Source organism: Chenopodium album, chromosome 8 (genome assembly GCF_948465745.1).
Source record: "Chenopodium album chromosome 8, dcCheAlbu1.1, whole genome shotgun sequence".
Lineage (NCBI taxonomy): Eukaryota > Viridiplantae > Streptophyta > Magnoliopsida > Caryophyllales > Amaranthaceae > Chenopodium > Chenopodium album.
Genome location: NC_137841.1, coordinates 3919550 through 3937033, shown reverse-complemented (window position 1 = coordinate 3937033; position 17484 = coordinate 3919550). Strand labels below are relative to the sequence as shown.

At 32.6% G+C, this 17484-nt stretch overlaps 1 protein-coding gene, 1 long non-coding RNA gene and 1 pseudogene across 2 annotated transcripts; all 3 read right to left on the bottom strand.

Moving 5' to 3' along the window:
- Positions 1 to 1765: 1765 nt before the first annotated feature.
- On the bottom strand, positions 1766 to 5318 carry LOC145642627 (methylesterase 17-like; annotated as a pseudogene).
- A 1567-nt stretch (positions 5319 to 6885) lies between these two features.
- On the bottom strand, positions 6886 to 8515 carry LOC145641618 (uncharacterized). Its single transcript, XR_014115482.1, has 2 exons — positions 8370 to 8515; positions 6886 to 7242 (listed from the first exon to the last, which is right to left on the bottom strand). It is a non-coding gene; the product is annotated as an uncharacterized LOC145641618 (long non-coding RNA).
- Positions 8516 to 8926: 411 nt separating this feature from the next.
- Positions 8927 to 14325, bottom strand: LOC145641616 (methylesterase 17-like). Its single transcript, XM_081692470.1, has 4 exons — positions 13948 to 14325; positions 12491 to 12631; positions 9875 to 10006; positions 8927 to 9453 (listed from the first exon to the last, which is right to left on the bottom strand). Exons 1-4 carry the CDS (start codon positions 14194 to 14196, stop codon positions 9181 to 9183), a joined length of 795 nt encoding a protein of 264 aa, XP_081548596.1. The 5' UTR covers positions 14197 to 14325; the 3' UTR covers positions 8927 to 9180.
- Between the last annotated feature and the right edge of the window lie 3159 nt (positions 14326 to 17484).

Here is a 17484-nt window from a genome sequence, read left to right as displayed (position 1 = left end):
GGACGGGTCAATCCGCTAAACCTGCCCAACCCGGCCCACAAAATAAGCGGGCTTGGACAACCATTTTGAAAAAAATTGAAAATTTGGGCGGGCTAGGCCCGGCCCGTTAATATAAATGGGCAGACACGGACAAGACAATATGTACCGTGGGCTAGCCCGCCCGACCCATTTATTTCAAAAAGTAATAGTTTAATGATTTTTTAGTTAGTTGATTATGTAGTATATTTTAGAAAATAAATACCAAGAGACTATATTAGACTCTAACCTATTATTAGCTACAACTTTTTATTTCAATTTTATATTTAATCATTATACTTGTATTAAATAAGTTCATTCTTTCCTTTTTTTTCACTAACATATGTAGACCGGGCAAATGGGTCATTCGGGTCAGGTCATTTCGGGTCGGGTCAAAAGATTATCGGGTCAAGTTCGGGTCGGGTCGGGTCATTTCGGGTTTTGGGTTGATTTCAGGTCGATTGATAATCGGGTCGGGTCGGGTATCGGGTCAACACTTCGGGTCGAGTTCAGGTCGGGTCAATTTTCGGGTCAACTTCGGGTCTGGTCAACTTCGAGTCGAGTCATATTCGGGTAATTCATTGGGTTAAATTCAACTCTGTATATATTTATTTATTTATTTATTGACGAAAAACTCACTATATCTATTAAGGCTATTTTTTTCATGGATTATAGTAATTGTTTAACTTTTATTAACCCTGTTTTTTTTTTTTTTTTTTTTTTGTGTGTGTGTGTGTGTGTTTAGACGGAGAATCCCTTTCAGGATCTCCTGAAACCAAGAGGGATGCTCTAACTAATTGAGTTATACCTCATGCTCTTATTGATCTTAGTTTTAATACGTACTCTTATTATCATTGTCATTGTTGTAATAATTTCTTTGAATTATTCTTATACTCCCTCCTTCCCAAATTACTCTTAATGATTTGACATTTTGCACTATTCACACATCTCACTTTGACCATCTTTTTTAGCTAATATATGAAAGTCAATGTAGTCATGTAAGATGTTGTTGGATCTATATTAATGTATAATTTCCAAATATAAACTTTTTATAACTTATATAATTATTTACTAAAAGAAGTTAAAGGTCGGGTCATTTTCGAGTCGGGTCAACTTCGGGTCTCGGGTCAACTTCGGGTCGGGTCGTTTCGGGTCCCGGGTCAACTTTGGGTCAGGTCGGGTCGTTTCGGATTGGGTCATTTTGGGTTTCGGGTCAAGGTCGGGTCGGGTACGGGTCATGTTGGGTTAATTTAGGTTTTGGGTTAATTTAGGTTTTGGGTCAATTTCGGGTCACTGGTTTCGGGTCAATTTCGGGTCATGGGTCGGGTCATTCGGGTCGGGTCATCGGGTCTGGGTCAGGATAACTAAATCGAAATATGTTTTTTTCTAGTATCATTAGTGATCAAGAAATTTTTAAGATAACTAAATCGAAATAAAATTAACATATGTAAATGATAAAAAAAAATAACTAGTGTTAAATATATGTAAAACAAATATTTTAGGCCCGTGAGCCCGCGGGCAAACCCGACCCGTTAATAGAGCGGGCTTAGACAATTTATCAAGCCCGCATAAAAGGGCTCGGGTTAGCTACAATTAGCCCGTTAGACAAAAAATGAAGTATAGGCCCGGCACGTTTCCCGTCCAAGCCCGCAAACGATCACCTCTAATACGGACTCATATGAAAATTATAAATATCTCTTTAGCTTTTACATATGTTCGTAAGCAAAACCCTTAAAGGTTAATGGTAAAGCTAATGACTTTCAAAGTTAGTAGCAACTTTAAGAAGTAGGCCAAAGAGACGAGAGGGATTAGAGAACATAGGATGATAGGACAATGATCACTATCAATTTCATAAACATCAGACGGTGGCCATCTCTTGATGATCACATCTTGTTGCTCGCGTGAGTACACTTTGTCATGCAATGTCTTGATGTAAACACGTGGCACCTTATCAGTGCCCTTACCATCGGGAAACATGGCCCCACTAAGAGCTTTGGTTGGGCAAGGTCTCAATAGCATTTCTGCCAATGTACAATCCTGTGGAATTTTTTTTACACCACAATTTTAACCCTTTAATAATATAGTACATAATTAATGTGGTGTTGTAAGTTTGATTAAAATAAAGGAAATTTTGTCTAAAATTACCTGTTAAAAACTGTTTTTTGTCGATAACCATCCACTTAAGATTATGTTGTCGAAACCACCCAAATACAAATTTTTGTTGTCTAAGACCACCCGATTCAACTTTTAGACCTTGACTTCGATTTTCTGGCGTTGAACCCGGGCACGTGACTACGCACGTGACTTTAAATCATCCCCCCTTTCCCTTTTTTTTCCTCGATTTTTTTTGCCTACCCTGTATCTTTCTCTCTCCTCTCTCTATTCTACCTGCATGCCATTGTTAGCCCTAAATCTGAAAGTACTATCCCCCATTGTTGAATAGCAACAACATCCTTCGATGATCCCTAATTTTTTATTTCAATAAGAAGGTTGTGAGCTTAGTTTTGGGGAATTAGCTTGAGGACATGGCAGAGTGGTCTCGGTTTTCAAGGCATGGCGAGGTATTTGGAGTGGTGGGTCTAAGGTTATGAGTGATGGAGGTAGGTTTTTAAATGGTGTGGGTAAATTTGGGAAAAGGAGAATAGCGATTATGGTGGGTTTTTGGTTAGTGGGCTTAGATCTGGAGAAGGGGTGGATTAAGGTGGGGGAGGTGGTTGCGTTTTCGACTTTTTGTGATTGGTGGAGGTGGCTGCATTTCGTGGCTGGTTGTAGGTGTGTGGTTTGGTGGGTGGTCAGTAATAGTCACGTGCAAGTCACATGCCCCAAGTTAACGCCGGAGTTAATGGTCAATGTCGGAATGTTGAGCCAGGTGGTTTTTGACAACAAAAATTTGTATTTGGGTGGTCTTAGGCAATATATTTTTAAGTAGGTGATTTTTGACAAAAACCAATATTTAGCGGGTGGTTTTAGATAAAATTTCCCAAAATAAATTTATGTAAGTTTACCTCTAAAGGACTCATTTGGTACAATATCTCACGATGAAATTCGTTTTTGAAAGCGGCACTACTTGGAGGATTGTTCGATTCCTGTGCATAAGTATAGTCAAATACTTCCATATTTTTAGACAAAACGGTCGATCCTTATAAGATTACACTTTACAATACAAAATTATACTTTATAAAAATACTTATTAAATATAATTGAGCTAAAACAATATTTTTTTGAAAAACAATTGTTACAAATTTTCAATTAAGCCAACTTTTAAGAAAAACAATTGTTACAAATTTCAAGCAAAATTTTCTCAAGTACATCTGTTTATAATCTTACAATTTTGAAATGCATAAGAAAGAAAGAAAGGAACTTACATAATTTTTACGGCTATTTCACCAAATGCCACTGACAAATTTAAAAATTAACCAAATGCCATCGGATTTTTCAGAATTCACCAAATGCCACTCAGTTTTTAAATAATTCACCGAGTACCATTAATGACTAACGGCCGTTAACTCCGTTAGTCATTAGGGTCTAATCATGACACATGTCATGATATGATTAGTCTATTTATTTTAATTCTTAAAAATTAAAAGAAAATTAAAACAAAATTAAAACAAAAAAAAAACAAAAAAAAAAAAAACCCAAAATTTTCCCAGCCACCTTCATACACCGCCAAACCCTAGCCCCCTCCCCTTTTCTCGCCGGAAAACAGTCGGCCACCCCCTTAACCACCAAAAAACAGTCGATCGTCCCTTAAGCACTCCACCTGACCCACCGCCGACCCCCAAAACCAACCACACAACCTGCCCCGACCCTAAATGCCACCAACATGTGCTTTGATTTAAACACCCATCGTTTTCCAACCACTGCGCAAAACCACTCTTCCTATCCTCCACCCTTGAAACGATGAAATCGACCATAGAAATCGACCATTGTAGATTTTCATGGTTGATTTCGGTCGTTTGAGGGTGAAGGGTTTTCACAGTCGGGTTCCATTTTGGATTTCTGGGTTTCCATGGTCGGTTGTAGTGGATATGTGATGCGTCGTGTTGGTGCGTGAGGTGGTTGCGGGGGTTGGGGTGGGCATCAGCGCAAGGTCGTCGGGTAAACGGAGTTTTGTGGGTCAGTGTGTGGGTGCTGGAGTTTTTGGGCATTGCGTGAGATGGTTGCGGTGGTTGGGGTGGTTTTTCAGGGGATTAAGAGGAGTCGATAGTTTTGATGGGGTCAAGAGGTTACAGCAGGACGTCATGGGTTCCGGTGGGTTCCGACGGAAGGTTAGAGGGTTCCGGCAGGAGGTCAAGGAGTTCCGGCAGTTGGCTTTGGGCCGTCGGTTGGCTTGGGCATGTGGTTACGGTGGTGGGGTTGGGTTGGGTTAGGATTTAGAGTTTTTTTTTTTAAAAAAAAATTATTTATATTTTTAACCAATAATCGATTGCCATGTGTCATGATTAAGCCTGTGTTAGTCATTAATGGCACTCGGTAAATTATTTAAAAACTGAGTGGTATTTGGTGAATTTTTAAAAGTCCGATGGCATTTGGTGAATTTTTAAATTTGTCAGTGGCATTTGGTGAAATTTCCGTAATTTTTATCTTGTTCAGTTTGGAAGCCATTTCGGAGCATAAGAGCCCCAACAAATACCCCGACTTGGATTTTCTCAGGAAAGCTTTGTATAGCCTTTGTAACACTCAGTCCTCCTGCACTATGCCTTACCAATATTACCTGATTTAACAAAATTGAACCAAACTTATCATGTTCGGATCCTCTATATCGTTCAATATGAAGATTTTTAACGAGTTACAAGTTCATGATAACTAAAACATAATTAGATTATTTGTCTCAATATTTACTTTTCAAACATCAACTTTTTATAATTATAACTAAAACATATAGTAATGTACGGTTATACTCACAAGTGGAAAAGAAAAGTGGAGCAAATATTTAAAAACGGAGGGAGTATAATGTAACCCTTTGATCGAGTACCTTTAAATCAATCACAGAATATCATTCATTAATTTTAATTTTTTTTTTACTTGAGTTGATCCCTTAATATGGTATCAGAATCGGTGTAACAGTAATGTCAGGTGTTCAAATTAAAGCTAACATTTAGTTAAGAAATAAATGAATAAATTAGTACTTCGTATATAAATCAAGGGGATTATTACTTTTATAGGAAACAAAATAAGGAGAGAAGGTTTAAAATGTGCAGCTGGTGCGGGGGCATTATTCGAGGGGATTGAGGCGAAGTCCATGAAATGTTTGCACTAAATTGTGGTGTGTGCACTTGTACTCGAGCGGAACTTGCTGCCATTTTGAAGGGCTTGAGTGTGGCTTGGAATGGAGGCCATAAGAAAGTGTAACTAACTGTGGACTCTGAAGTTGTTATGCGTATGTTGGTGGAGGAGCTCCCCACCAACTCTCCTTTTATTCACATCATTCGGAGATGCAAAGCTCCTATTTTCGAAAGGAAATGGGAAGTTATCATCTCTCACTGGTATAGGGAAGCTAATCGAGCAGCGAATTAATTAGCCAACTATGGGGTGACGTCGAATGAGAAATTTATCCCCTTTGAAGCGGTCCCGAAGGATCTTCATTCTTGCCGTTTTATTGGAGGACTTGAGTGGGATGACACACTCTAGGATGGTGTCGGCTAGTAGTAGTACTTAGGAGTGTTTAAGTATTTGTTCTTTCTTTCCGTTTGTTTGTTTTATTTTCTTGTTTCGGGGCTTGCTCCTCTCTTTCACCAAAAAAAGAAAAAAAAAATAGTAGTAATATCAGCGGTTACATCTACTTACAATTTATTAATAAACTATTAACTCCATTATTTTTTTTTTTACAATTTATTAATACTTTAACTGTCCCACTTACCTCTTATTTTATTTAAGTCAATTAAATTGCCTAAAACTATGCGCCGGTCAAACTGTAATATTTTAAAAAAACACGGAGGGAGTAATATTATTTATATTATGAGTGGTATTTTAAAATACTACCCCCGTTAACAGTTACTTGCAACAAATGGGAGTAATATTATTTATATTATGAGTGGTATTTTAAAATACTACCCCCGTTAACAGTTACTTGCAACAAATTTCATAATTATAATTTTTATAATTTTAACCTACCTATCAATGACTAATAATATTTATAATTGAAATAATATTGGGAATCTTGAAATGAGAAAAGTATATTTCAATTTTAGCAAAACAAAGAAAGTATTATGTATTTGTCACTACTACAAAAAAGGCCTTAGAGAACTGTTAGAATAGGCTTTATAGATCGCCTTAGGGGCGTTCTTCTGCTAAGCGATGTATAAAGTATAGAGAACAAGTCGTGTAGGCGTTTTATATAATAACAAATAGAGAACGGTTGTTAGTCACAACCGTTCTCTTTTCCCTTCTTAAATTCGTACACCAAGAAAGGAATAAAGAACGGTTTAGGCCACTTAACCGTTCTATATTGCATTACAATAGAGAACGGTTAAGTTAGATAACAGTTCTTTAATGTTTTTTTTTTAAAAAAAAAAATCTGGCCATAATTATTCAAATTACCCTTTTACGTATTTTATACTTCGTATTGTATTAATCCTGTATTTTAATAATCTGTATTATTTTTGTATTTCATTTTAGACCTGTATTTGTTGTATTCCTGTTTTGTATCTTGTACATTTATCCTGTAAGAAAATCCATGATCCTATATACGTGCAATATAAATTTCTGTATAGTAAAAATAACAAAAATATTTCCAGATTTGACAAAAGCCATAAAAATATACTTCATATATATAATTTAATAGCGTCAGATTAACTCCATCTAATCCTTTAAAGACATGAAACACAGGTCCAAGCTCTAGTCCATCAGAAAGGCATACATAGATATAGATGTTTCAAGAGAATAAGTATATTACTAAACTCTTCTTCAGAAGCTTGTCATAATTCACAAATACAGAGACAGTCAAAAGTCAAAACAACAGTGAAAGATATTATAATCACATGCGTACGTTGAGAAAACAGTATCAATGTGAGATGAAACCAAAACAGAGTTTTCCTTGGCTTCAGATTCATATTTGGGGGTGATCCTCAAGATAATATGATTTAGATCAGCATAAATAATTAATTTCCCTACAAATAAGCCGCCATTAAGATGATTTGCACCCTCCTTGACATAAAACTCTTCCATCTCAACATCAACTTCCCAATGAGATGTTTTTTTTATCTTTTCTGCAGCAAGCAGCAAATACTGCTCAATAGGAAAAGAAAAACCATAAAAGAAAGATTGAAAATGATGTATTTAGAGAAACTGTATTCAATAAAATAATTGCAGACAAAATCGCAAGGATCACTTAAGTGAAAGGCGAGTGATGCAAAAGCCATGAGAAGAGGCTTATCAAGTATGCAAATTTTAGTAGATAGAGGGCATACAAAAGTCCAGATAGCTAAGGGCCAACACAATTAGAGTATTAGACAAAAAACCAAGAGAGAAATAAAGAGTGAAAGTCAAACAAAAAACCAGAGAGAAACTTTAATACCCAGGATCCTTCAAATTAAAAGTATCAGATTTCAAACATACTACTACACATATTTTTTTTTTTTGTCAAAACAAGTTAGCTATTTCTAATTTCGAATGGAATTTTTTACTTTCAAGTTGTGAGTCACTGGTAAAACATCACAACTATTTAGACTTTCTAATTTGCACGAATGCCAGGACTAATAATGTTCAGCATCAGAACCAACAAAATGAGGACCCAAATGAGTCAATTCCTTGACATGTTTCATAGCTTCAAGGAAATTCAACCCAAAAATTGACCCAAAAACCCCCAGAAATTCGACCCAAAAACCCCCAGAAATTGCGACCAAAAAACTCCCCACAAATTCAACAACCAAACTGCAATGTTGACAACACCCATAATCGGAAAGAATTCAGGTTTACAAACCCCCAATTTCGAGCAAAACAACAAAAAAAACCCTAAGAAACCACAGGAATTCGAGCATTAATTCGAACAAATTCAATTATGGGCAAATTCGAGCAAAAAATTGAGCAAATTCGAGCAATTTCGAGCAAAAAAATTGAATCAAAACCCCAGAAAATCGTTGAGTAAATTCGACAAAATTAAGGGTAATTTGATTGAACTTACTGCAATAATTCGGCTTACATATTTACATACAAACAATCGATGAATTGATCCCAAAAACAAGAACTTTTAAGGTTTTTTCAATCACCTAAAATTCGAATTCTACAAATTTACTTCTGTTTCCTCCATAATTCGAATGATTCATGCAATTAGATTGACAATTATCAGAATCCAAATACTCTACCACAAGAAAAATTCGAACCAAAAACAAAAAAAAAAAATCGAGCCTACGTACCTCAATTTACTGGTGGCTTAGCAGACAGATGCGGTACTGCAGACGTGGAGCAGCGGTGCAGTAAGCGGCTGATGAAGGATTTGCTATGGAGGTTTTGATGAAGGTTTCACTTTTTTTTTTTACTGATGAATGAGAAAGAGATTCACTTTTTTATGAAAGTGAAAGTGATGAGCGCTTAAATATTCCCTTTTAGTATTTTGGGTAAAAAAATTTTGACCGAAATTTCGGTAATTTTTTTTTTGAAAACATGGGTAAATTATTAATGTGTATGTACGTATGTATATAATTTCCTCCTATTTAAAAATAAAAATTAATTAATATAATACAAAACGGTTGTCAAGATGACCGTTCTATATCATCTATAATAAATAATTATTATTTATAATTATTTGAGTAAATTGAAATACAGAACGGTTAACTATACTAACCGTTTTATATGTATTAACATACAAAACGCTTCTTATATTAAAACGATCTATATTCTTCTGGAGAACGCCTACCTTTAATAAAATAAATAAAATAAAAATCTTTCTCATTATTCCCATGGGTGTGTGACGTATTCACAATAATAAATAGTTAACACATATTTTTTTTTGCATGTATCTTGTACATATAGAGCTAGTTATACGTTATTGAAAAGCTGATATAGCATGGGAAGAAGGTCTTAAATTAAAACAAATCTACGCTAATCTTAATTTAGAGAAGTTGAATCTAATAAACTGTAATCAATAAAAAAAAAATGGCAAGATCATATCAAGTTATCAACCACGTCTCCCCTAATGCATTGGATAAACACGTTTTATTATCTCACCTAACGCCACTTAGTAGCAACCTTAACAAGTAACCCAAATAATTGAGTAGGGTTGGAAATCATGGCACAATGATCACTTTCAATATCATAAACTTCAGACGGAGGCCATTTCTTGATAATCTCTTCATGTCTCTCAAGTGACATGAGATTGTCATTCAACGTCCTAATGTAAACACGTGGCACCTTATCGGAGCCCTTACCGTCGGGAAATGCAGCGTTGCCGGTAGCTCTCACCGGAGTTGGTCTTAGAAGCATTCCTGCTAGTGTGCAATCCTATACCATAAAACATGTTCTAATCTTATGTACAATATAGACAATATTGGAGTTGCAACAAGTTGACTTCACGAAAAGTTAGAAGTCTGAGTTGAATTTGTTAAAAGGAAAATGATTGTGAAGTGCACCCTTTGTTTTTTTTAAAAGTGTAACAAGTTGACTTCTCGAATAGTTAGAAGTCTGAGTTGAATTTGTTAAAAGGAAAATGATTGTGAAGAATTATACTGAGTAACAATTATAGAAAACAAAAGGTGGGTCAATAGTTTGTTTGAAAGTAAGTAATATGAAAGAAAGGAATAAAAAGGTCATTTATGAAAAATGTTACACTTTAAAAAAAAAACAGATGAAGTATACTAATATTTTGCCAATAACTATAATAAAAAAAAAAAAAAAAAAAAAAAAAAAAAAAAAAAAAGGGTACCTCTAAAGGACTCATACTGTATAAATACTGACGCTGAAATTTTTTCTTGAAAATGGCACTAGTAGGAGGTTTGTCAGGTCCTTCAACATAAGTAAAGTCAAATACTTCTTTCCCAGGCAAATCAAGCATCACCTACAAAATTATTAACACATAACTATATAAGTAAATTTAGAAATTGATATATCGAGTACAATCTTTGTAAAAAGGTTACTCGTATTTGATAAGGATTATTTATGCATCGTACGAAGTACAATAAATAAAGTTCTCGGTATAATCTTAGAATATGTCAAATACAATCAATTGAATAAGATTGAACTAAAATTGTTAATCCATATTAATACGTAGCTAATTGATACTCCGTAGTTAAATTTAATTTTAACCACCCTAGCTAATATTGTAAATTGGGATGTGCTGGCTTCCGCATTCATTGGAACAAGAATCGAGGTGATTCATTTCAAATTTAGGGCTAATTCTTAATTTAGGGTTTAAAATATTACTCTGTACATGACATGTGATATTTTAAATGATTAATTATTAAGGGGGGTTTCCTATAAATTTTACTCCTTATTTAGTACTTCGTATTAGTGGACACTTTAAACTTAGAACCCTTAAGTCATCTTGATTATGCCATTTTATCTAACTTGACATATTCATATTTATCATCCTACCCCCTTAATAATTAATCATTTATAATATCACATGTCCTTAACGGAGTAATATTTTAAACCCTAAAGGGTAATGATATATGTAGCCCTTAGCGCTATATATAAACATTAAATATACTTCCTAAAATGGAATTAAGCTGGGAATTTATGACAAAATCACGCGTAGATCGGTGTAATTAATGTTACTTTATCATTAATATTTCCTTTTTAAACTTCTTATACATAGTCTTAGGGTTATGTTTATCATTTTCCTTTAAAAAATATCACACAATCATCATTTATTTTTTTACAAATTTTTAAATGGGTCTGGTTTACAGTAATTTATTGTGGACCGCCAACATTAGAGACAATATGATTGTTTAATTAATTAAAAAAAAGTTACTATAATGTCAGTTACATGTGTATAAACCTTAGGTCCACAATAATTATTGTGGATCAGGTCCATGCAAGAGTTTCTTTTACGGAGTATTTTTTATCATTCCCATACAAAATACACATATACCAAAAAAATCATTACTAATTTTTTTATCTTTCTCATATAATATTCTCTACTTTTTATTATTCTCATAAAACATTCTCTATTTTTTTCTAATCTTTTTTCATGTAATATTCCTCAACTATTTCCATCCACTTTAATTCACATGATTTTTGAGATATTTGCCTGTAATTAAGAGACGAGGAAATAGATTAGTTTTGAGATATTTGCCTGTAATTATGAATTATGGGTCAGATGAAGTCGATTAGAGTGACAAGAATACCTTAATACTTCAATTACAATTTAAATTTTTATGTACTTAATTATGAGCATTATTATATTAAGGAACACCAAGGCAATCAAAGTAATCTATACCTAGTATTTAAAAACTCTAACCACAAATTCATACTAAGCCACATGTCACCAATCACTCATATGCCACATGTCACCTTCCTTAATTTTTCAATAGAGTAAAATAAATAATGTTTTAAGTCTTTATGCATTCCAAGACTTGCAAATTTAAGTAATAAGAAAATGAAGAGTTCCATTTCTATCATGATAAACTAAAGTTAAACTAATTACATAGACAATAAAATAATATTTTCATCTCCTAAACTTAAAATATAACTTAAATCAATAAGTCATTTCATACCACGCAATATCTATGTATATATATATACCTAACTAAAATCCAAAACAACATCGACACATATAACATAAATATATATGCAACACATTTCAACAAAAATAACTAGCCCGTGCATCGAACGGGCTAAAATACTAGTTCAAATTAATAGGTCTAAATTTGATCAAATTAAAGTTTATGAGTGGCAGACAACTGGTAGTGAATAGAGGTCCATAGGTGAGTTGTTCAGATCAGTTTGTAAAAGGAGCAAAAGATGAGAAATAATTTAATATCATTAATGAATGCATTGTTCCACTGTTGGAAAAATTGTTTTAAACCCCTATATAAGGAAAATAGAATAGAATGGAAAATTAGTTTCTACTATTAAGGGCGTTATATTTATGTTAAAAAAAGACGTTATATTTCACCGTTATTAAAATTGTATTATTTTTTTTTTTTAATTTAATGCCTTTACAAACCAAACAAATAAAATTAAGATAAAATAAGAAAATTGTTTTCCAATAAAACAAAAAAATAATACTACCTTCATTTTTTTTTGACATTTTTCTATTATCATGCTTACTAACGCATGTTTTTAACGCTTAATATCTCTCATTATCAACATTGTAAAATTATAAAAAGTAGATATTAATAAAATATATATCGAGACAATTCAAACAAGATCCCAAGTAACTCTATTTTATCGTATTTATAAATCACAAAAACGAGTTAAAATGTAGTGTATGAATAGTGTAAAAGTCAAACGATGTCAACTAAAAAAACGGAGGTAGTAATTTATATCAAATTAAATTGAGCCTTAGATTGATAAAAAAAAAATATTAGGAACGTACATATTTTCTATCTTTTTCAGTCTGATTTCCGTTTGGAAGCATTGCAGCCGCAACATATACCGCAGCTTGGATTTTATGAGGATAGCTTTGGAGAACCTCTGTTATATTGTATCCTCCTATACTGTGCCCCACCAAAATTACCTACAATCAGAGCTGTCAGTTTCTGACCCGAACCGTTAAACCCGAGTTTATAACCGATCTGAAAAGAAACTGAACTGTTTAAAACCAGTTTTTTGGAAATCGAAAACTGACCCGATCCAATTTTTTCCAACCCGAAACTGAACTAAACCGAAATTGTGCAAACCGTTACCAACCCAACCCGTTATCAGGCCAAACCGTTACAACCCGAAACTGAAAGTAACCCAAACCGATTACGTTTAAACCCGATAGTAACCCGACCCGTTTTAAACCGAAAACTGTTAAAACCCGATAAAAATCCGATAAACCTAAATCGTTCCAACCCGTAACCCGTTGTGACCAAACCGATAATAATCCGTAACTCGTTGTGACCGAACCGTTTACGACCCGTAACCCGTTGTGACCAAACCGTTTAAAACCCGTAACCCGTTATGACTGAGTCATTTACAACCTGTTACCCAATATGTTTATGATCTAATCTGTTTCAACCCACTACTTAATAAACCCAACTTATTTATAACTTGACTTGATTATAACATGACTCGTTCCTACTCGTTATCTGACTAATTCGACTCGATAATCATCCGACTCAATTTTAACATGATATGATTTGATTAGAAACCCGCTTCAAATCGGGTAAACTCGTTTTCAAACCAATCAAGTTCAATCGATCTAAACCGATTATAACCTGAAACGATAATGATTGGACCCGATTTCACCCAATCTGTTTTGAACCGAAACCCATTTTCGAACCGACCCAGTTAAACCCAAACTGATTATGACCCGAACCAATTACGACTCGTCCTGATTAAGACCCGGACTGTTTTTAACCGAAACCCACATTAAACTGGCTAAACCCGTTTTCAAACCAACCCGGTTCAACCCAAATTGATTATGACCCGAACCGACTAGAACCCGACCCGATAAGGACCCGATCCGAATGGAAACTGCAATTAAAAAAACCAAACCGAACTGACCCGATAATTTTCAAAACCGACCGAAACCGACCCACTTATTATTTCAACCCGTTATAAACCGACCCGTTATAACCCGAAATTGATTAACCCAACCCAAACCCGAACTGTTTAACCGAATTGACACCCCTACCTACAATCAAAATCGTTTATTGGTTACAAACACGGAATAGTTAACACACATGTCAATCTAACACGGGTTTAACACGTGCATATGTAACCAAAATTTCAAATACGGAGTATTATTTACAAGAAAAGGGTACGAGTACAGAGTACTATTTGTAAGACATAAAAATTCATTTGTGGTAAATAATGAAATTCCGAGGTTATAAATAGTACACTAACCTTTTCACCTGGTGGTAGATTAGCTATCATATCGTGAAGGGGTTTGTTATACTCTTGAAAGGTAAACATAGTATTAGGATCCGAGGGCTCAATCCCGGAGCAACATAGATCGGGGGAGCTTACCTTATGTCCGATGCTTTCGAGTAGGCATCGGACTTTGTACCAACACCACCCTCCATGACAAGCGCCATGGACTAGCACAAAGTGTGCGGGTGAGACTATATTGACCAACACAAATTCATCTTCCATTTTAATAGATGTGAAAAATGAGTGGAAAGTTAAGGTTAAGTGACAAGAGAGTGATGATAAGCCTACTAATATAATACCAAGTTTGTATTGAAAAATATGTGGTCTTCCTTTGTTGTAGTGGCCAAGATAAATTCACTGCAGCCCATACTAATTTCAATGATGTAAGACCATTGTCGATATTGAGGAAATCATGAGAAAAACCGAATTTCCTCATGGGGTGAGAAAATAAATTGATGAACAGTAGCAAATGGGCCCACCACCACTTGCTACTCAATTTTTTTTTTTGGCTTACTGCACTTCTAAACGACGTGTTTTGTGTCGTTAATTACAACAACTCAAAACTCGTCGTTTTAAAGGTGTTATCAGCAAAAATTATTGTCAAATAATAATAATAATAATAATAATAATAATAATAATAATTACTGTCAAATAAATACGCTAATGTCAACAAAAACTTGTCGTGTAAATTCTTAATTAAACTAATAATAACTGTCAAATAATTAATTAAAAATTAATTAATTAAAATTTATTTTTTTTTTGATAACAAATTAATTAATTGTAATTAGATTTAGTTATTTTATAAAAGTATAAATTGTAATAAAAACTTAAGTTAATAAAATATGATGATTTGTAGGAAAGAGAAAATATAATTGGGGTATTAAAAAAAAAAAAAGTAAAAAATGAAGTGGTGAGGATTTTTTTTTTTAAAATCGTTAGTGGGATAAAATTTCCTTATCAAATCTCCTCATGAAGAAAATGAGGATTTTAGAAAGAAGAAATGGGGAGAGACAATGAGGAAAACATGTTGAGAATGCTCTAAGAAATGTTCGGAAACAAAAAAAATAAAATTTCCTCCACATTTTAAAAATGATGGCTGTGTTTGGGGAAAAGCTGAAAGTTGAAGCTGATTGTGTTAGCTGATTTTAATTAGCTGGTTGTATTAACTGATTTGACTAACTTATTTTATTATTATTGTAGAAAAGTGTTTGGTAAAAAACTGATTGTTTAAAGCTAATTGATTATGTGAAATAAATGACCAATAAACTAATTGTGGGGTAGGTAGTTCATATAGAATTTTTAATAAAATGGGGATATAAGTTTCATTACACCATAAAATTGAATAAGCTAATTAACAGAAGCTCCTAAAAGGAGCTTTTTAAAAAAGAACTTATTTAGTAGAATAAGCTCTTTAAATGAACTTCTCACCAAACACCTTGAATTAGCTTATTTAATAGTCAATAAGCTAATGTTGGTCAAATAAGCTAATTTTGCTAAAATAAGCTAGTTACCAAACACATCCGATATGTTTTGACATCAGCACTATATACTCACACACTTCCCTTTAATTGTGTTTTATAATTTATAAGTAATAGAAAAAAAAAATAGTCATGTTCATGTAGTATCTTTTTATCTTTATCACAATATATATTTTTCAAAATATCAACATTTTATAACTTTTACTTATCGATAATTATAAGTATTAATTGTTTATTATGTGCATTAGCAAATGTGGCTAAAAAACATGAACTAAAAAGAAAAAATAAAGTACTTCATTTTTTTTTTTCTTAATGGAACATGGAGGGTGATTTCATTAAATAATAATAATAATAATAATAATAATAATAATAATAATAATAATAATAATAATAATAATAATAATAATAATAATAATAATAATAATAATAGTCATTATATTCAGCACTTACAATCATCCCTTAAGAAATCTGAATTCTCAATACAAGTAGAATTAAACACCGTTTTCAAAAAAAAAAAAAAAAAAAATTATTAAACACCCCTAAACTTATGGCATCGCTTCTGAACTACTCCTGAATAATTTTAGATGTCTTAAATTTGCATCGTTCTTGACAGAGCTCCATTATTGTTTAGTCGCAAAAGTGATAAAACTTGATTTATCATCAATATTAGCAAATTTACTAGACGGATCTTTTAAATCTGCACCCCGGCCCTATATCAACAGATTACTCCATTAGATCCACTTCAAATACTTCATAGACAATATTAAGGGTGTATTTGCTTTGTAAAAGAGAGAAATATATATAGAGCTAGAAGAAGATTATACTCCTTTCGAACCTAAATAATTGACACATTGCCTTTTTTTCACTATTTATATATATTAACTTTGACTATCGTTTTAAAAACCATATAACAATATATATATATATATATATATATATATATATATATATATATATATATATATATATATATATATATATATATATATATATATATATATATATATATATATATATATATATATATATATATATATTTAAAAACCATATAACAATATATATATATATATATATATATATATATATATATATATATATATATATATATATATAAAACAAAACATATATAAGTATGAATATATATATATATTTCCATAATACGGATTATCAACTTAAACCATGGTCTTTGAACTATATGTAGCCATTAATAAGTTAGAGGTAGCAATTACATACATCTTGGCATTGCTTATTAACAAAAAATGAGGGTTTGTCTATTTGTACATATGATACTCCCTTCGTGGCTTCGTCCCATAATACTTGGGATGTTGAAGTGGATACATAGTTTTAAAAAATTACAATTGAGTATATTTAAAACATTTTTTTATTATTATACTCCTTATAAAAGATTCTATTTTGAAAGAAAATAACAAGTAGGAGTGGGATAAGGGTAGTGAGGGGAGAAAAAATGTGGAAAAATATTATTTTATTTGTGATCCCATATCATATATAAATTAGTAACAATAATAATCAATCTTAATTCTTGGAACCAGGAGGGGAATTCTAACTAATTGAACTTTTTCTCACTATCATAATATCATCAATATGTAAAATATATCACATATATATTCACATATATACATTTTATGACATTTATTTATCTAACATCTCTTAATCTCTAATACTATTGCAATTAAAACATAACAATATAAATTTTATAAACAAATTTAAGACTTCAATCACCAGCTTAAACTTTTAGTCGATGAGTTCATTTTTTAACACAGTATCACAAGAGCCATTGTGACACTAAAGTCATTGGTTTATATTCCATCCACCCCTTTTTGTAAGTGGAATATTTGACTTCGGGTATATAAATGCAAGCCCCATCATGAAATTTAGTCACCAGTCTAAATTTTTGGTTAAGTTAATCGAATCAATTTAACACGTACCCCTCATTATTACCAAATAGCAAAGAGAAAAAAAAAATTGCATTATCAAATAACAAAGCAAATTTATTGCACTATATATTCTAATT

Coding starts and splice junctions, on each gene's coding strand:
- LOC145641616 (XM_081692470.1), bottom strand. CDS start 14,196: ATGGAAGATGAATTTGTGTTGGTCAATATAGTCTCACCCGCACACTTT. Junction 12,632..13,947: donor ATCTACCACCAGGTGAAAAG/GTTAGTGTACTA, acceptor CTCTGATTGTAG/GTAATTTTGGTGGGGCACAG. Junction 10,007..12,490: donor CTGAAAAAGATAGAAAATAT/GTACGTTCCTAA, acceptor ATAATTTTGTAG/GTGATGCTTGATTTGCCTGG.